This window comes from Crotalus tigris, unplaced genomic scaffold, assembly GCF_016545835.1.
Source record: "Crotalus tigris isolate CLP2741 ecotype Arizona unplaced genomic scaffold, ASM1654583v1 scf7180000017937.1871474, whole genome shotgun sequence".
NCBI lineage: Eukaryota > Metazoa > Chordata > Lepidosauria > Squamata > Viperidae > Crotalus > Crotalus tigris.
In genome coordinates this window covers 1,110,960-1,132,010 of record NW_024096729.1, presented here as the reverse complement: position 1 = coordinate 1,132,010, position 21,051 = coordinate 1,110,960, and the positions used below count along the sequence as shown (strand labels likewise).

At 41.4% G+C, this 21,051-nt stretch overlaps 1 protein-coding gene across 6 annotated transcripts in view; it reads right to left on the bottom strand.

Moving 5' to 3' along the window:
- The window catches only part of TNS2 (tensin 2), a 140,348-nt gene that overhangs the window by 50,180 nt on the left and 69,117 nt on the right, over positions 1 to 21,051 (bottom strand). For all 6 annotated transcript variants that reach the window (XM_039344754.1, XM_039344751.1, XM_039344755.1 and 3 more), the window contains 2 exons: positions 4,456 to 4,494; positions 394 to 432 (listed from right to left, as the gene is read on the bottom strand). In XM_039344754.1, the coding sequence (XP_039200688.1) occupies positions 394 to 432; positions 4,456 to 4,494 (78 nt within the window). The remainder of the gene's footprint in view (positions 1 to 393; positions 433 to 4,455; positions 4,495 to 21,051) is intronic.

The window sequence follows — 21,051 nt, the reverse complement described above, 5'->3', positions numbered from 1 at the left end:
TGTGCCTTAGGTGGGACTAGAACTCACGGTTCCCTGCTTTCTAACCTAGTGCCTTTAACCCTATACCAAACTGGCTCTGACCTCTGTACTAGAACAATAATATCTGGACTACTGGAATTAAGTGTCCCCCACAAGAAAGGCAAGGAGACAAAGTTGGCCACCCTAAGTTGACCCAAGGAATAGAAATGCCTTTTAATAATGTGTCTTGAGTTTCACATGATTTTAATGACTAAGTCACAAAATAAGCGAGGACTTTAAGTACAAAAGCATTAACTACAAAAACAAAGAAGAAAAATCTTCCCACGTTCCTAGGGATTAGTGTCAACAAAATCGCTGAAATGCCAGACTACGGTCTCAGAGGTTCAGAGGAATAAGTATCAAAGAGAGCCTTACCAAATGTTCAATGCGCCGGACTGGGGCTGTATTCCGCCTCTAAACATATGGAAGAAGATGACATGTGTTTAAGTTAAAAAAAACCAACAACAATGAGCATTAACAATAAAATTGCATGCAATAGTGTACATACAGTTTCAAAAAAGTTCTTGGTAGGAATGTTGCTGCTCATTGAATTGTGAGGGCTGCTAACCACAGAGTTGAAGAAAAATCATGCAGTGGCAATTACGAGTGATGTTTTCCTGCTAAGAGATGCCACCCAAACAACCTTCTGTGAACGTACATTTCTCCCTCCACTCAGAATCCCCCCAGGACACAAGTCACTGCTACCCAGATGTCAAAGAGTAACCCACATATCTGAGCAAAATTTTCCAGGTTTTTCTTTGATATCCCTCTTTCTTTTAACACAGAAGTAGAGACAATTTTGCTCTGGAGGCTGCAATTCTTCAGTCATCCAGGTCATAGTTGTCCCAAAGGTGCTTTTTTCAGGAGACAACTGGACTTTCTTGTTTTTCTTTGAAGACCTTTCGCTTCTCATCCAAGAAGCTTCTTCAGCTCTGACTGGATGGTGGGGAATGGGTGGTTTTATATTCCTGGCAGACAGCTGGTCGTTTGCCTTCTTTTAGAGAGTCATTGAGGCCACTTGGAGGTTTACCTGTGTCCTCAGGGTCACCTGGGTGGTGCAAATGGGTGTGGACCCTTCTTGACTGCAGGGTGTTTTCTGTGTCCCTTCACTGTTGAAGACAGGTGCAGGCTATTGAGGATGAGTCCGTGTTGTCTGCATCTCAAACTGACACGCAAATGGTTCCTGTAGGCTGCAATGTGTTCAGTTCTCCACTAATGTATGAGGAGAAGAGGATTTGCAGTGAAATTCAGGCCACTCCCTGCTCACACAAGAACAAAAACCAAGAAAGCAGAGCTGAGAGCAACAGCACCAGGTTAAACAGGCTGCATGGCGATCTTGGCCTTCTTCCTTGGTCCCCTTCAAAGCATTTTCCAGTCTCCCTTGAATCTTTCAGCCTTCCCTTCAGCGATGTGAGTGTGACTTCACTTCTGCTGAACTCTCACCCGTAATCCCCACACCTTTGTGAAGATGAGGTCACCCATGAATAGGGCGGCCATTCAGCAGCAGAAAACCCACTCCAATGGTTTGCCCTGGTGGCGCAGTGGTTAGAATGCAGTACTGCAGGCTACGTCTGCTGCCAGCAGTTCAACAGTTCGATTCTCACCGGCTCAAGGTTAATTCAGCTTTCCATCCTTCCGAGGTCGGTCAAATGAGGACCCAGATTGTTGGGAGCAATATGCTGACTCTGTAAACTGCTTAGAGAGGGCGGCAAAGTACTGTGAAGTGGTATGTAAGTCTCAGCGCTATTGCTATTCCACAGATGGAACAGGCACACAGTGATCCAAGTTTAGATCCAATTTTTTTGTTCCGCAGAATGCAAGCAAGAGATCTGGTGCACACGTTCCTTCCTTTATGTTTGAAAACAGCACATGGTCACATGAAGGCCTAATTGCAAGAAGGGAGTGAAATAAACTAAAGGCAAAGAATCAGCTGATTCAAAAATGTTGTGCTGCTCCCTTTGGTATGAGATAAAACTTACAGTTTGGTTGTCGATTAAACGGATCTTCATATTCCTATCACTCTTCTTTGCTCTTGTGGCAACAATTAAAGTGTAAAAATATTTTTTTTCCCATTCTCAAGTATCCACTTGCTATAATTCGTCTGAAACCTGGTTCTGAGACAGGGAGGAAATACAGGTGGTCCTCCACTTTACAACAGTTCGTTTACTGACTCTTCAAAGTTACAACGGCACTGTGACTTATGACCGTTTTTTGCAGTTATGACCTTTGCAGCATCCTCACGATCAGGTGATCAAAATTCAGATGCTTGTCAACCGGTTCATATTTATGACCGTTGCTGTGTCCCAAGGTCATGTGATCCCCTTTTGCAACCTTCTGACGAGCAATGGGGCAAATGGGGAAGCCAGATTTCACTTAACAACTGAGTTACTGACTTATCAACAGCAGTGAGTCACTTAACAACTGTGGCAAGAAAAGTCGTAAAACAGGGCAAAACTCACTTAACAAATGTCTCACTTAACAACAGAATTTTGGGATTTTACTTTCCAACTACTGGCCAGGGCAAAGTGGATCGATTTTCTTAAACCAGAGACGTGGGAAATGGAGCAGGGGGGAGAGTAAATCGAACCATCTTTACTCCAGAAAAGCCAAAATAGGAAATATTTGATTAGTTCAACCAATATGCTATCCATTATGACTAAGCTGATCATCTAAATCAGGCACGTCCAATTTCCAGTCCTGGACAACTAGTAATGTGGCTCACAAGATCAATCATAAACTTTTAACATTATGCTGTGGTTTTGTTTTAGCAATAGTTAAAATATATAATATACAATAGTGGCCAAAATTGTTGAAACCTTTTGAAACCTTTGGTTAAGTTTCCACCAATTTTTCTTCTAATTTCTTTATAACTGTAGCCTTGTTCACTTAATAATACTATTTTACATCGCTTTCTGGGCAACCAGTCAACTCTTTGCACCATTACTTTAATTTTATTATGTTATACAAGCTCACTAAATGCAAGAACACAAAAAAACCCAACCAACTTAACAGCGATCACATAACACAGAGATAAATGTCCTCCTCTCAGCTTCAATACATGACATCAATAACTGAATCCTACTGTGATTTGATTGGTTCGTTGCCAAAACAAGATGACACCTGATTGGCTCTCTAAACACTCATGCTCATTGGCTACCATCAGATGAAGGAAAGCTACCTGAAATCAACCTAAGCAAGTTGTGCTTCCTTTTTCTGGTTATTTGGCTATATCATTTCATAGAATACAGTACAGATAATTGAACAAACTATGTTGCATTACATTCTTGATTAAATTATCTTTCCATTGATGTATAATTTTATGGTACTACTCCAAAAAAAAGTGGTGTTATTAGCCATCAAGCCTCAAAAATACACTTTTCCCAAAAGGTTTCCACTATTTTGGCCACTACTGTATATCTATTTTATACGCTGCCCAAAACTATTCCTCTTCACTCAGTGGAGCCCAGGCCAAGCCAAAAGGTTGGACAAGCCTGATCTAAATGAAAACCATCAGTTCAAGACATGTCATCTTGGAGAAAAAAAATACATATATTACTTCACCAAAAGAGAAAAAGCAAAAGAGAGAAAAAAGCAAGCATTCACCGAACAGAAAAGAGTAGCTACTGTATTTATAAAGTATGCTGAATTGACACATGTCCAGGTTACAGCGGAAAAAGAGAATTTCACTCACAGATACACTTTGAATGAATGGTGGTGCATCTACAGAACACAGGCTGCTTTGTTCTGTGAACAGCCCCCTGCCCTAAAATAATCTTGCATCAGGGAGCAGGCAGCATCTTTCTGTGGGGTGGGCAAAACCTGGGAACACATTACTGTACATGGAAACATTGGGAAAAGCGGCTTGTGAAACAACAGAAACAGTTCCATCTCATTCCTGATTAAAGATTTCCCAGCTCTTTAAAAATGAGTAATAAAAGTGATAAGAATCAAACACTGGAAGTATTTTAAAGAACACTTAAATAAATCAGCAACACGAATTTTGAATTTAAAAAAAAAAACCTGAGCCAGCGTTCTGTATTCTAAAATATTGGAGAGGAATGAAAGAGCAGGGTACGGGAAAAATAAATCAATTCTTACATGCATCCAAAACTTTGCCCGAAATGGGCAATTATGCAAGATCATAATTCAGAAGAGAAAAACCTCAAGGTAACCCCCCCCTTTTAAAGAGGCAGCTATGCAGAGCCACTCTTGCCAACATGTTTAATTGCTTTACATGCACAGATCCACAGCTCACCTGTCAGAAAACAATAAAAGCATCTTGGCCCATCTTTAATCACCAGCAGTTTTATTATCACCCAAAGTCTTCAAATCACCACAAGGCCCTTTGTCAACCTCACCAAAAGAGGCTACCCCCTCCTTTCTCCTCTGGAAAGCATTTATGTGGGTCAAGTGGGTGGCGAAAGAGCAGGCACTTACCAGTTCACTTGGAGGGAGGGGCTGGCAGGAAGATGGCACCTGGAAAAGAAAAAAAGAGATGAGTGCCAGGGCACACGGCGGTTCAGCTTTGAAGTCACCAACATCGTTCACATCCCCCCAAAACGGAGACCTTTGCAATGACATCTGAAGATCTCCTCCCTTTCCCCAGAGTAGGATGGGGGGGCAGATGGGCAGGGGAGAAGTCTCTTGTCCCGCCCCCGGTGCCCCTCTCCGAGAAGCAGAAGCTGCCTCCTTCCCATCTGCGTGTTTCCTTTGGCTGGGGTTGGGCCCGTCCAACAACAGCACATATACAGGCAGCAATTCATCGGGCTGCAAGACAGCACAGCCAAATCTGGCACAGGGGGTACTATAGAGAAAAACAAACACAGAAGAGCACCCCACCCAAGAGGGAATCAACAGTGAGGCTATTCAGGCTGCTGCGTTTCCCTCTCGCCTGGTGGAACTGCCAGAGTGCTCCTTGTGACCCGTAAGAGAGCAAAGGGCTATTATGACCCCCCACACACACCCTTTGCCTCCTGTGGGTGAAGGAGGGTAAAGGGTAGAGACCCAGGCTGATCCTGTGATCCGGGTGAGATCATAAACCCAGTTAGGGTCCCCCCCAACCATACGTTGTCCCTAACTTAAAATGTATTAACTCCAGATACTTCCAGAAAAAGATATCAGAAAGCCAGCATCTGGCCTATGATTCCGTAGCCATCTTCCACTTTGAACCTTCTTATTTCTCCAGCAACATTTCTTGTTAATTTTTGTCTTTCTGCAGCAAAACTGGTCAGGGGGAACAAGACGGACTAGCTGCACAATGTGCAGTTGGTTTTTTGGGGGCAACTTGTAATGCTCTGAATGGAAGCATCATCTTTTAGGAAGCTTCTCAGAACTTTTCCTTACTTTTTTTTTTTTTTTGGCTGGGTCATGATGTTGCCTTCATTGAATCCCCATAAGGTAGCCTTAAGTTGACCGTAACTTTGCTGCTGTTGATGCAGTTTTTGCAAGGGTACAATGGATCAACTTTTCTGTGAGTAGTGTAGTCTGATTACCCCTAAGGAGGGGGAGGAACCAAGCAGCTGTTGGCTAGTAAGGTTTCTAGGGACATTCTGATTTGGACAGTGGAGAATCCAGTTCTCTCCTTCTCCCCTCCATAACTTTGAGTCTAGCTCTGACTCTATGACCTAGAGCAGGGGTAGGCAACCTTGGCTCTTTTATGACTCGTGGACTTCAACTCCCAGAATCCCTGAGCCAGCATAGCTGGCTCAGGAATTCTGGGAGTTGAAGTCAACGAGTCATAAAACAGCCAAGGTTGCCTACCCTTGACCTAGAGCAATGTGGCCAGCAGCTGACCAGCAAAGGGCAGCAAAGTCAAGGGCTGAAGTCTGATAGCAGTTTCCCCATGCTGGCAAGTGTTAGTTGGCTTCTTTGAATGTTGGGTTTAGCAGACATTGGAACAGTGCTAACCTCATGTTCAAAATTCATCTATCAGCTGATACCAACTGATACTCCCTTTGAACATACCTACCCAAAACACTTGCACAAAACTAGAATGAGTTTTGACCGGTGGCTGAAGTTCTAATGAAGCCACCTGAAAAAAAAAACCTCACTTCCTCCCCAACTCCATCTCATTTGGAGAAGAGTGACAGAGGATGTTTTCCCACCAGCTGGTGACATTTGAGGAAGCAGGAGGAAAGCAAAGTCAGAGAAATCCACCTCTCCCATTTCCTTAATATGCCGCCTACACAGTGAATAATGACAGCAGTCTTTATTCTTATTGAACTTACAGCAGGTGAGGGATTGCCAAGGGAGGCAGCAAATTGTATGTTAGTGTAGCATTTTGCTGGTTCAGTGACTGGTGGATAACATGTTAACTTGGCTGTGACAAACATCCCTCAAACAATTTTCCATCCAATTGTACTTCAGCTACTGAGCGTCTCCTGCCTACATACAAAAAGGCTAGTACAAATATGCATATACACATACGCAGTGCTTTTTTTCTAAAAAAAAAAAAAAAAAGGTGCCGGAACTCACACACATCATACAACCCGCCTTGCCTACCCTACAAGGTTCCATCCAAAAAAGGTGCTGGAATTCCGTTCTGGGCGTTCTATGAGAAAAAAAGCCCTGCACATACGTGTTTGGACATATGTCTAATCAGAATACAACGAATTCATGGTCTTGCTGAAACCAAACAGCGTATTGAAACATATAATGGAAGGTAAGATAGTACCCCCCACATGTATACAGCCAATTTGATCTAGTGGCTAAAGCATCAGACTAAAAACCAGGAGACCGTGAGTTCTAGTCCTGCCTTAGGCATGAAAACCAGTTGGATGACTTTGAGCCAGTCACTCTCTCAGCCCAACCCACCTCAGAGGGTTGTTGTGGTGAGGAATGTTTGCCACTTTGAGCTTTTTATAAAAATAATAAAGATGGATAAAAATAAATAAATAAATAAATAAATAAATAAATAAATAACAGACCAATTCCCTGGAGAATGCTACATTGCTTCCTCCTGAGTATCAATTTAACAGATTCAGGGTGGCTCTGTTGCTTGAGTTAGAGCAGTAGTGAGCCCCATCTAGTTTTTCCTGCAAAGATTCCTGTAATTTAAAGAAGGGAGATCTGACCTGAGTCCAAGCAAAGCACTAACATCAGTTTTAATTCCACTTATTTTCCATTTTTAGGAGATAAAACTATTGGATCCTCACAGCCAAGGGCTTTATTTGGCAATATGCCTAGTACAGATAATGAGGAAAGCTAAGTTGGAATAATGGTGGGGAATGGGGACTATCCTCCCTAGTTTTTCTTCTGGAAGATGGGCATGTTTTAGCTGCCCATGCCAATCATGACAGCCATTCTGTGAAAGTGTGGACAACTTGCTCCCCAAATTCCACAAGTCCACACTAGCCTATCAAGATTGCCTGACCTTGGGGGTTTTGTGTCGTACCACACACGGCCAATGGATTGCAGAGCTCTGCACCCTATGGCTGGTTTAGACCCTAAATGGGTCTAAAATCGCCCCAGAGAGGCAACAATGAAGGAGGGCCCCTCCCCCGTCCAGCACGGAAAGACGGAGGTCAACCCGTTTGATCTGGGGGAAGCCCTCCAACCCGACAGGACAAAGGCTAGCTGCACTCCAGTGACTAGCCCAAGCTACCAGCGTCTGAAGTCCAAAAGTACCAACTAAGAACGACTGTGAACAGCATGTTTGGAACTGGTGAGAACATAGATCTTCTCTTCTCTATTTTGAAATTGATTTCTTGAAAAAGATTCCCAAGAAGCAAAAAATCCTCTTAAAGTGAGAAGGAAGGGGATTATAACCCCATCCTTCCATAGATGGAAGCGGCAAATTAATTTTTATGGGGGACAGAAATACATTGAAATGGATTAATGTAAAGCTATAACCTGGATAAAACTGAAAACTATGGAAATTGTTAAGATTTTTCATTTGAAAGAATATTGAGAAAACTACAAGAAAATATTTTTTTCATTTTAAAAGTTGGAAAATAAATAGCTACTGACATCTAGTGATGGATCAGAGCATAGAACTACAGCTGCCCTGCCTCATAAATTGGCAAGTCGCCCAGAAATAAAGCTCAACTTGTTCCTTTAATCCTCAGTTACTTTCAGCTAAATAGAGAACAGCTGAGAATAAAGGAAAGAAAACACACTGGGCTATCTATTACAGAATGAGAAATACAATTGTTATAAAATCTGCTGATCTTCTTGGATTATAAACACTTTCTGAGCTGTGATATTTAAGTTCAAGAATCGTCTGCAGAGAAAGAAAAACCTTGACTTATTGGCCACTTTTCTAGGGGGGAAATTACTGGATTGTTTTTAAGTGATTGAACATTTTGGACTGTTCATAAAGATAAGAACTATATAAGACTATAGTGTTTGGAACTTAAGACTGGTTGGCTTGATGAAAATGGAGATTGAATACATAACCAAAAGTGATAGGAAACCACATTCAATATTATTTTCTAAAAACCCCAGTCTGGAATATCAGAGATCTGCAGGAGTAATATCTTTCAGGAGGAAATGCATGCTATGTTGCAATTAATTCAAATGACAATCATTTCAAATCATGATGAGATTAAAAATAATTGTGATGATATAAATGAGTACATCCTTGACCTAAGCTTACAATTAAAAAACCCTCAGAAAATGATGACAAAGAATGAACAAATAAATCAGACAGCAGAACAAAAACCAGAGGAAAGTGATCCAAAGATGGAGGCCACAAACAAAGAAAATCACAGTTTAGTACAAAGAAAAATCTGCAAGATTTTGCCATAATATTGGAAATGGAAAAGACATTTTATTTTTCAAGACTTCAAAACAAAACTGAGGATAAAAAAAAGATCCGATAAAATGGACTATAGAGCTGTCAGGAGAACCACTAGAGTTTGGGAGTCAAAAAATGAAAAGAGAAATTGAGGGAGAAGGAAAGTGGAAGCTTCTTAATGAATATAAATGGGCAAAACTCTCCTTCAAAAGCACCTTACTCAATTTGTCTTTCCCATTTTTAACAACATTTATAAAAATAGAGGAAGAACCTCCTGGCAAGCTGAACACACTGATTCAGAAAGCTGCCTGGCAAAAGAAAAAGGCGAGAGTTAGACTCGAGAGAGATGATTTGATCTACCAGATGGAGTACTACATGACTAAACACTTGTTTGAATATGGTTAAAACAATAGTTAAATTTTGGACATGAATGGGTTTTATAATAAGAGAGATATGATTTACAAGTAGTATAGTATTTCTTTATGATATGTGAAATGTAAAATACTGGGATGATTTAAATGTATGAAATGTTTTGGATATTTAAATATAATCAATTTTGAGAAAATTATAATTGACAAGAAATGTTTTGATTACTGAGGGAAAATTAAGCTTAAATAAGAATTCTGAAAACAGGACCTATAGCGATTTACATAAGATGATTTTTTGCACACGCAATTGTAAAGATGCTACATATTGATCTTATTGTTATTTGCATGCATATTAGAAAAATCTCTATATTCAACTTTATATGTATTGAAAATACTAAGAACTATATTTGCTCAATGTTGGCAAAAGGATAATATTATTGGAAGAAGAGAGGATCAAGGAAAGGTATTTTTAGTTAGTATGTTGATTATGAAATTATAGAAATTAACTATTATTGATTGTTGTTAAATATATGAACCCAGACAATACGTTGTTTACCAAGTACTAAAGATTGTTATTGTAAAAAAATCAATATAATATATTTAAAAAACAAAAGTTTGCCTGACCTTGGGCAAATGAAGAGCCACTGAAAAGGACAGTTTGGAGCAGAAAAGCAACAATATCCATGCCCACCACTCTTCTGCCTCATTTCCATCACAAATGTTCTTCCCAATAGTTGCTTCTTATTCTTCATAAAGTCCCAAACGTTTTAGCAAGGTAAATTTAACAAAGTGCCACTTAATATGAAATGGTATGTCATAATTTTTTTTTTAAAAAAAATCTGTGGTCAATGTATTAAATGTAGGAATTTACCAAGTAATTCATTTGCTTTCTAATAAGAACAGCAAACATGGCTACAGATTTATTTCCATAAATAAGATTCTTTTTTTCCAAACAGAAAACTGAGGAGATTTTATTTAAAATCTAAAGGATAGATTAAATAGAAAAACATGTGTCTGGGCTGTTTAATCTGCCACAATTGCAGACTGATCGTCCCCTTCTTTTCCAACATATTTTTTTAGATCCAATTCCAGAATTATTATTTCCTTATATTACCATCACTAGAATCCTGTAAATGTATACTAGCTGTAGAATTCACCACATCATTTAAATTTTTAAAAAGATTCCCTTTTGTGGGTTGCAAACAATCTTAAGTCAATGAATAAAAGATCAATCATGTTCAGAATGAATAGGATTGTGGAAGTATTCCAGTTGTATACATTAGGAAAGAATCTACATAAGGAAAGAACTTCAGTTTACTGGGTTTTCTTGAAACAATGGACTTCTCATCTAAATTTCTCATCACGATTGCCCAAATTTCTCATTATGACTGCACCGTGATGTCATCATACATTTGACACAATCACATTTAATGGACCATTGCGAATAGTAGACAACCCCTTCCCCACCTATTGGTGCATTGAAGTTTTACAATAGCAGTTTTACCTGGGGAAGCTACTGATGAAAAGTACAGGTTGTTTCCAAAAGCGAGGAGCAATCATCCAGAATGTTTTTTACCAGCATTTGAAACTTTCCTATCAACTTTTCCCAACTACCAAATTGCAACGTTCTCTACTCAATAGTGTATCACATAAGTATGAATTAGCTGTCCACATTGCAGGAAACTTACTCTGTCTCTGTTCCCTCTAACCTTAATCTTGACTTACTCCAACACTCAAGGTCTTCCTCAGTGCTGACCTGAAGGTCTTGATCAATCCATTCTATACCAGAATGAAATTTGCTACCTGATCATTGATTTCTGTTGCCTCAACAGACTTTCTTCCAAAGTAAGAAATTTTCATGGTAAGGAAATTCCTCCTTGAGTTTGAATTTCCTGCTTCCATCCATTGGTTCTTGTCCTATACTCTTGGACACAATGGAGAATAAACCCACACCTTATTTTCTGTTAATACCCTTATCTATATCAGATGGCTGTTATTATGTCTCCCCTTATTCTTCTCTTCTTTAAACATAGTTCATTCAAACATTCTTATATAGATTTAGCTTCCAAGCCTCTTATCACTTGTGTCACATTTTTAATGTCTTTTTTGTATTGTGGTGATCAAAACTAGACACACTTTTCAAGATGCAGTCTGGCTAATAGAGCACAGAGCACACCTATCACTATCATTAACGTAAGGTGACCAACCGTCCTCCTTTTGGAAGGACAGTCCTCCTTTTTTGAGTTCTGTCCTCCCTTGAAAAGTGTCCTCCTAAATGTCCTCCTTTTCCATATACTGTCCTCCTTTTGGGAGGACAGTCCTCCTTTTGTGAGTTCTGTCCTCTCTCGAAAATGTCCTCCTAAATGTCCTCTTTTTGACGATTAATCTGCAGGGCTTTTGTTTCCTCATAGATCGCTCAGAAGGCGTTCCGGGACCTTTTTTAAATTTTTTTTTCAACTTTTGCATCTACTCCCCCGATTGGCTTTCGAAAGCCAATAGGAATTGCTGCTGAGCGCGCCAAAACACCCGGGCGGCAAACTTTGCACGTGCAAGTTGCAGGAACTTGCACCCCTCACTGCTACCCAACTACACGATCTCCTACTTCTTAGTTCCAAAGATAGCTGGAGGAGACTGGAGCGGTAAGTTTCACTTGATCTTCCCTGTTCAGTTCTACGCGGGGATACACAGGGTAGGCGGTGGTGCTGGGGGGCGGCTGGGGGGGGGTGGCTGCAGGACCAGAGCTGGCGCAGCTGGTGCTTTGCAAGCCACGGGGCCGGCTCTACGGGGATGGGCAGGGGGGGCGGTGGTGCTGGGGGGTGGTGGTGCTGGGGGGCGGCTGCAGGGCCGGAGCCGGCGCGGCTGGTGCTTTGCAAGCCGTGGGGCCGGCTCTACCGGGATGCGCAGGGTGGATGGTGGTGCTGCCCCAGCAGCTGGGGGGCGGCTGCAGGGCCAGAGCCGGCGCGGCTGGTGCTTTGCAAGCCGCGGGGCCGGTTGTACGGGGATGGGCAGGGGGGGCGGTGGTGCTGGGGAGAGGCTGCAGGGCCGGAGCTGGCGCGGCTGGTGCTTTGCGAGCTGTAGGGCCGGCTCTCCATGGCAGGGCAGCAGTGCTGGCGGGGCGGCTGTGGGCGGGGGCGCGGCGGGCAGTTGACCTTCCATGGGCTGCGCCAGCTGGTGGTCTACGCAGTGCTGACCTGCACTGCCACCATCTCACCCTGCGCATCTACATGGCCATCCTGGAGCGCCTGGCTCACAACACCTGCCTCCGCCGCCCACCCCCGCGCAGTCCAGCCGTGTAGATTTTTGGACAAGTGAGAAATTGAGATTGAATATTGATACTCTAGCTGCAGCACTTGCCGTAAAATTCAATATGAAGGATATTTCTTGTTCAGATATTTCCAATATATTGTTAGAAGATGATACATTGACAAAAAATATTCATTCAATGGAAAAGTACTCATTTAAATAATTAATAGGCATGTAAGCATAATTACAATATAAAATGTTATTGTTACAAATGGTTTTTATTATGCATTTATCATATTATAGTGTATTCTGTATTATTGTTGCAATAAATACAATGTTTCTTTTATTTACGATATTTTTTTCTTAAATTTATTCGTGTCCTCCTTTTTGTTGTAAAAAAGTTGGTCACCTTAATTAACGGCACATTTATGTCACTATCATTAAATTTATGTCATCCATCTCATTGTCCAACAACTCTTCTAATGTTGTTTGTGAAAATTTTCAGAATTGGTATTAGAAATTTCACTCCCCCCCCCCCAAATTTTCATTATAGGTTTCTCTCCATATTTTCCCATAGCAGTTATAGCAGTTGTTTCTGTCATTGATTTGGAGAGCCTATTTTTCTGCCATAGTCTTCTTCCTGGTTAAGTACCTAGGCAAAGTTATAGAATAAATGTGAAGGCATCAGGATATCCCATAGTCAATTCAGAGTGAAATCAGGAAGCATTGCCCTCATTCAGAAAGAGAGAGAAATACCGTCCACATTTTGATTGTCAATATCATTGAAACAAAGAAGTTCATTTTGATGAAGAGTGAAACTGTTCCAAAACTGTTTGCCCCCTTTCCACTTTTGGGTAGATTTATTTATCAAATTTTGAAATCTTCCACCCACTTGGTACTCCGAGAGAGCCAGTTTGGCCTAGTGCAGGGGTAGGCAACCTTGGCTCCTTTATGACTCGTGGACTTCAACTCCCAGAATTCCTGAGCCTCCTGGCTCAGGAATTGTGGGAGTTGAAGTCCACGAGTCATAAAAGAGCCAAGGTTGCCTATCCCTGGCCTAATGGTTAAGGCACCAGGCTGGAAACTAGGAGATTGTGGGTTCTAGTCCCACCTTAGCCATGAAAGCTAGCTGGGTGACTTTGGGACAGTCACTTTCTCTCAGCCCAATTCACTTATAGCAGGCATATCAAACTCGCAGCCAACAGGTCGCATCTGGCCCACAGAGGCCATGCCCGCCCTGGCGCCGCCAATACAGGATAAGGGAGTTGTGTTGCAATTGGGCTTGACACCCTTGACTTATAGGGTGGTTGGTGTGAGGAAAATAGGAGGAAGGTGGGTTGGATATTTGCCACCTTGAGTTATTTGTAAAAACAATAAAGACAAAATACAAACAAATAAACAGATTTTAAAAAGAAACCCTGCAAATTTCAGACTTCTCCCCAGCTCAATATCATGTTCAAATATGGTCCACAAACACAAAATGCCATTACACAGCGTTTTCCCGCTTCTCCAGAACACCTCATCCTGATAACAAATATGGTTGAAAGAGTTTTTGCTGCAGCTGCTCTGAGCTGAGTATAACCAGATTAAGTCTTCCACTGAGCATTCCTGCATGTATGCTTTTAATTAACTGTTATGACTACAGTAACGTAATCACTCAGGCCGTTCAACTTCAATCAGGGTTGAAAAATATTCTTGGCCAAGGGCTGTATACAGTTTGCGGGACTGAAAGTCCGTTTTCATATAGGAATTGGATACGTTCCTTTGCACACACACATACCTGTCCTCTTCCTAAATAATCTTCCCTCAGACCCACATAGAGGCAGTCCTCAACCTACAACAGTTCATTCAGTGACCATTTTAAGTTACAGCGGCACTGAAAAAAAGGGACTTATGACTGTTTTTCACACGACTGTTGCGGCATTCCCATGGTTACATAATCAAAATTTAGATGCTTGGCAACTGACTCATATTTATAAACGGTTGCAATGTCCCTGAGTCATGTGATCCTCTTTTGCGACCTTCCAACAAGCAAAGTCAGTAAGGAAGCCAGATTCACTTAATAACCATGCTACTAACTTAACAACTGCAGCGATTCATTAAACAAATGTGGCAGAAAAGTTGTAAAATGAGGCAAAATTCACTTAACAAATGTGTCACTTAGCACATGCTGCACTCCTTCATGTATGCTTCTTCAAACCTTTACATACACAGTGGGTGATCAAACACTCACTTGTGCATTCCTCTTTTTCAGACAGATCCAGATTGATTATTATTGGACTGGAGACCACAAGGGAATCCTTGGCCCATAGGCTATAGCCGCTATACTGTAGTGGAATGTTTTTTAAAAAAAACTGGAAGAATGCTGTGGCAAGCTACTTCCATGCAGGTGATCCTTGAGTTATGACCAAAATTGACCCAAAATTTCTGTTGCTAAGTGGGACGGTCGTTCAGTGAGTTTTGCCCCATTTTACCACCTTTCCTGCCACAGTTGTTAAGTGAAACACTGCACTTGTTAAGTTAGTAGCACGGTTGTTAAGCGAATATGCCTTCCCCATTGACTTTCCTTGTCAGAAGTTTGCAAAAGGTCATATGCTCCTGGGACATGTCATAAATATTGCAACCATCATAAAACAGTTTCCAAGTGTCCGAATTTTGATCACATTAACCATGGGGATGCTGCAATGGTTGTAAATGTGACAAATGGTTGTGTCCCTTTTTTCATTGCTGCTGTAACTTTGGTCATTAAATGAAAGTTTGTAAGTCAAGGACCACCTGCACTGCTGCCCATAAAATTACATGAATGTGCCCATGGGATCCCTAGGAACTAGATTCCCCTGGAAGGAGTCTTTAAGCAGAGGTGAGCTTTTTGCACCGAGCAAATTTTGATTACATTTTAGAGATTTGCAAGTACTGTACATGGGACAAGGTTTCTTATGTACATCCATAAAACACTGGTAATAATTGAATTGTGTGGGACTTTTCTAAAAATCTCAGTTGCTTATTTCTCATATCTGGGAAATGCACGGTCAAATCAAATAATGGAATTGGGTGAAGAAATTCAGCAGCGATCTCTGGAAGTGCTGGGCAATTTAGAAGCCAGAGGATGAGTGCCGTGCAAATCCACCGTGAATCCAGAGATGCAAATCCAGAATTGTGGCTGGAGTGTAAATTGGCAGGTCACGAGCCCTTGCCTAAACCAACTATCAACACATTTCGAAATTACACTGTGTTGGAGCGAGGGTACAATTAAGCAAGCAGCCTCTATTAAAAAGGGATTCTGGCAGTGCTGTGGCACCAAGTGTTTCGTTTTTTCCATGTTTTAATTAAAAGGGGGAAAAACCAAAACCCCTCCAGACAGTGGAGAAGCCTTCTTCTCTTCTGAAGCCTTAGAGCAAAGGCCCCCAACCTTTTGGGCACCAGGGACCGGTTCTGTGGAGAAAGGCTTTTCTGCGGACCGGAGAGTGTGTGGTTTTATGTGCTGCCTGAATCCCGCGGTTGGGACTTTGCTTGTTTGTGCAGACCGGTTGCTGGCATGCTGTGGCCCAGTGCCGGTCCACAGGCCAAGGATTGGGGACCCTCGCCTTAGAGGAATGGTTGAATCAGCTGGATTCTTTGGTTCCACACAAGGGAGGATTGTCAAATAATCTGGACCTTTTAAACCAATAATAATAATAATAATAGTAGTAGTAAAGTTGGAAGGGACCTTGGAGGTCATCTAGTCCAACCCCCTGCTCGGGCAGGAAACCCTACACCATTTCGGACAAATGGCTGTCCAGTCTCTTCTTAAAAACTTCCAGTGTTGGAGCATTTACTGCTTCTGGAGGCAAGCTGTTCCACTGATTAATTGTTCTCACTGTCAGGAAGTTTCTCCTTAGTTCTAGGTTGCTTCTCTCCTTGATTAGTTTCTACCCGTTGCTTCTTGTCTTGCCTTCAGGTGCTTTGGAAAATAGCTTGACACCCTCTTCTTTATGGCAGCCCCTGAGATATTGGAATACTGATATCATGTCCCCCCTTGGCCTTCTCTTCGTTAAACTAGACATACCCAATTCTAGCAACCGTTCCTTATATGTTTTAGCCTCCAGTCCCCTAATCATCTTTGTTGCTCTTCTCTGTACTCTTTCTAGAGTCTCAACATCTTTTTTACATCGTGGTGACCAAAACTGGATGCAGTATTCCAAGTGTGGCCTTACCAAGGCATTAAAGAGTGGTATTAATACTTCACGTGATCTTGATTCTATCCCTCTGTTAATGCAGCCTAGCACTGTGTTGGCCTTTTTGGCAGCTGCAGCACACTGCTGGCTCATATTTAAGTGATTGTCTACTAGGACTCCGAGGTCCCTCTCACAGTTACTACTATTGAGCATGGTGCCACCTATGCTGTACTTGTGCATTTGGTTTTTCTTGCCTAAATGTAGAACCTTGCTTTTTTCACCATTGAATTTCATTTTGTTAGTTAGTGCCCAGTGTTCAAGTCTGTCCAGATCCTTCTGTATCTGAAGCCTGTCTTCTGGAGTGTTGGCTATTCCTGCCAGCTTGGTGTCATCTGCAAATTTGATGAGTTCCCCATCTATCCCTTCATCCAAATCGTTGATGAAGATGTTGAAGAGTACTGGGCCCAGAACAGAGCACTGGGGCACCCCACTACACACTTCCCTCCATATAGATGCAGTTCCATTGAGGACCACTCGCTGAGTACGGCCGGTCAGCCAGCTACGGATCCATCTGGTGGTGGTTCTGTCTACCCCACATTTTTCTATCTTGTCAAGTAGTAGGTTGTGATCTACTTTATCAAATGCCTTACTGAAGTCCAAGTAAATTATGTCCACAGCATTCCTCTGATCCACTAATTTTGTCACTTGGTCTTAGAACTGAAGGAAATTTTCCACTTTTTTTTTTCTCTTCTCCCTAAAACTTTTCTTCCCCTGGATGCCTTCCAAATGTGTCTGGCTTGAGAATTGTGGCTGCCCCAATTCTGGCTTATTCAGGCTGGTTTGTACTCATCTCTATTAAATAATGTCTAAATAGGATGTCGATGAAGTTAAAGGAAAAGCATATAAGTTAAATACTGGCATCAACCATGAGTTTTAAATCCTATATTTTGAGTGAAACATTTTGTGGATTTTAACTGGTGGGAGGCTAACCATCCAACTCACTCCCAGTATAGGATCATATTTCAACAATTAGGATTTAAATACTACTGAGCTAGTTTCCAAATCTTAATTCCAGGAATTATTCTTACAGGTGAAACACTCACTTATGGAAAGGATGGCTGCTTCTTCAATTGCACCACAGCAAAACCCACGATACACCATGAAAGAAGTACATACTGGTACACAAAAACAGCTGTTTGTGTCTATTTCAGGCCATTTGTGAAGAACAGAAAACTAGCAATGAAAATAAAAAAATCAGCAGTTGGATTTTCAAAAGCAGGAGGAAAATATATTTTTGCTTACTTTGGCAAGTAGTTGATTACCCTTCCCCAACTTGGAGCTTACTACGTATGCTGCATTACAGCTCCCCAAATTCCAATCAAAAATACAAATAACTTTTGTTCCGTTTCCCATCATAGTGATGCTTGATATGGGTTCGCCTCTACTCCAGATAGAACATGAAATTCTTCCCCAAATACAATTCCTCCCCCTTCCCATCAAACTCAATGTTTTCCAATCCGTCATCTGTGGGAAATTTTGGGGATGCTAAGCAGATCTTGCAAATTGATGCTCTGGAGGAAGTTTTGTGCTATCCCTCCTCCTTCCTCTTCCTTGCTCCCTCCCTCCCCATTCATCTCTCAAGCAAACCACAGCCTGGGAAAACATCTGGACCAGCCCATGGGAGAAAGGGGGGAGGTCATCAGGATGTGGGAAACTACAGGAGAGGCTAAAATGTCGGCATAGCTCAAGAGCCCAGCCCGCAGCCTCAGCTGGCCTGCTCCTTAACCAAAGAAAAGCACCTCTGACTTTACACGCCTGTTACAACTGCTAAGCAACGGGACCAACTTTTGAATGGGGAGGGAATGTCTATTCTCCTTCTCTTCCACATGCTGCACGTGTAGGCAAGGAAGCACAGAGGGCAGGTTCAAGATGACCAACATGCCTGTTCTCAAAAGGATCTTATCTTGGTCTCAGGATCTGGGCCACCCCTTCCAAGCACAGTGAAGAAGGAATAAGTGAGCTAAACCTTTACAGGCAGCAAGATTTTTTTTTAAAAAATGGATTTGAATCTTATATTAAAACTGTTTAAACTTCTCAGTTTAAACGTTGAACATTGAATCCCATACCTGCAAATAGTTCAGGAAAGATCGCGCTCTTTGAAAGTCTGATTAGCCCAAGGGATTTTTGACTCCATCAAGAGCCACAGGTTTTGGAAGTCATCTCTAGAATAAGACTTAGGTCTCAGATTAGTCCTTCATTCATTTTCTCCCAAGCACCATCTCATCTCTTCTTCCTTCCTCCTTCCTTCCCAGAGGCATGGATTGGATTAATTATTTGCAAAGGACTTTGAAAATTGAGCCGAGGTTGCTCATGCTTATTTATATTCATTCAAACCTGTCCAGGCACTTTAAACTGGTTTTTGGAACACAACATGCAGGGCTATCTGGCTGACACGTCCTGAAGATAGCCTTTGTCAATAATATCTTGAAACTCCTCTATTCACACTATATTCTAGAAGCTCATAAAAATACTGGATTCCTGTTTCCGGTTTTTTTAAATCAAGCTGTAATTTTCAGTTAGTTTTAATGGTTTAAAACAACTTTTAAAAGCCACTTGGAGAGAAGGTTTGTTCTAAAACTATCCTCATACAGAACCTCAAGGAAGCTGAACTAGCTCTTATCTTCCTGAAATACTGGTTTTCTACTATCAAGGAATTTTTTTTACTCAGGAAACATTCCACCCCAACCAAAGGCTTTGGTTGGCTGTTAGTTGGAGAGAGCAAAACAGCTAGCTTGACTAGATACAGCAGTGCTGAAATGCTTGCAGAGCGAAGCAGTTCCAGATGACTTATGGAAGCAAAGCCAGTCCAGATGCCTACAGGGGAAAGCAAAAAGTGACAACGTCACAAGGAAATGCAATTGGAGGCAACTCATAGGGCTCTCCAGCTCCAAACCCCCCAGTATCCGTCAGATGCTGAGAGGAAACATTCCTTGAATCATCCAAAAGTGTATGAGGTTAAATTTCTGATGCCTTCCCCAGCAACCTCAAGTCAGTTGAAGTCCGAGGAAAAGCAGAGATGTAAAGGGATTGCAAAGAAGACATTGCAAAATAAACTACCCGGAATGAGTCACCAAATAGTTAAGCCATCCACCCTGTGCAAAGTTTAAATAGTTTGAAAAACATGCATGATCAAAATAGGACAGGAAAAAAGCTTGTTCATAATTTTTATGATAATTATTTTTTTTAATTGTTTCTTCAAAGTAATTATCTCTAGCTGCTTTGTTAGGTCATCTCATCTTCTGTAAATGAAATTCCAAGACTGCCAATGAGGGAGGGAGGGAGAGACTATCTATCTATCTATCTATCTATCTATCTATCTATCTATCTATCTATCTATCTATCTACCTACCTACCTACCTACCTACCTACCTACTAAAGTGTCCTTCAAGTTGAACTGTACTCCTGGTGATTTCCTGGACATATTCATGTTTTCTTGGCAACAATATAGAAGTGGTTTGGAATTCTCCTCTGGAACTTCTAAATCTTCCCCGTCAAGTTTACTGACCTAGGATTTTTTTCATATGCAAGCATTCCATCCAAACACTGACCTTACTTAGTTTTTTGGTATCATCCAAGGCCAGCTGAGTACTACCCTCAAACTCAGCATGTATACAGTAGAGTAGCTACCATGCTCATTAAAATAAAAGGGGGAAACCAAACAAATATAAAAAAGAAAATTCGGGGAATGCTCCAAGGATTGCAATTACTTCCTTTGATTGATATCTAACAAGTAATAAAAAAAATCACCATATCCCCGAGATGCATTACACAACTATAAGATGACTGCAAAGATCCTGTTTGCAATCACAGCCTGGTTAACATTTGAAGTTGAAAGCAATGGAGGATGGTCTCTGGTTAAGACCTCACTGAACATTAAAGGGTCACATAACAAGCAGTCCTTTAGACATTTTCCACTCGGGCTGTATAAGTAAAGCTATATGTCCAAATATGTTATAGTTGTAAACTACCCTATATTTTAGAAAGACAGATTAAAGCTATCTTGTGGTATGAAACCATCTATTCCAGCATTGTCTCTAAGATCACCAGGTTCCTCTGAGAAGTATGCATACCCAGACATTAAAGCAGTGACATTCTCTACTTATTTACAGTATCAGTCATTTCAGAGAGGGGCAGCTCAGCTAAAGATCTCTACTAGTGACTTCCACTGCTGTTGAGAGTCACCCAACCATCATGAACAAGCTTCAACATTGCCCTAGAATGATGCTAGAAGGCAGAAAAATGGCATAGGATAGGTAGAGCCAGGTTTAATTCCCAGCTGAACCAAAACATCGACCTTGATGCCATCACATGTTCAGCCTAACCTTCTTCATATGTATACTATGAAGATAAAATGGAAGAGGGGCATGCCCAAAGCACTAAAGTTGAGTTTGTTTTAGAAGAAAGACAAGACGTGAAGGTAATAAATGCCCAAGTAAATAAATAAAGATAGATAGATAGATAGATAGATAGA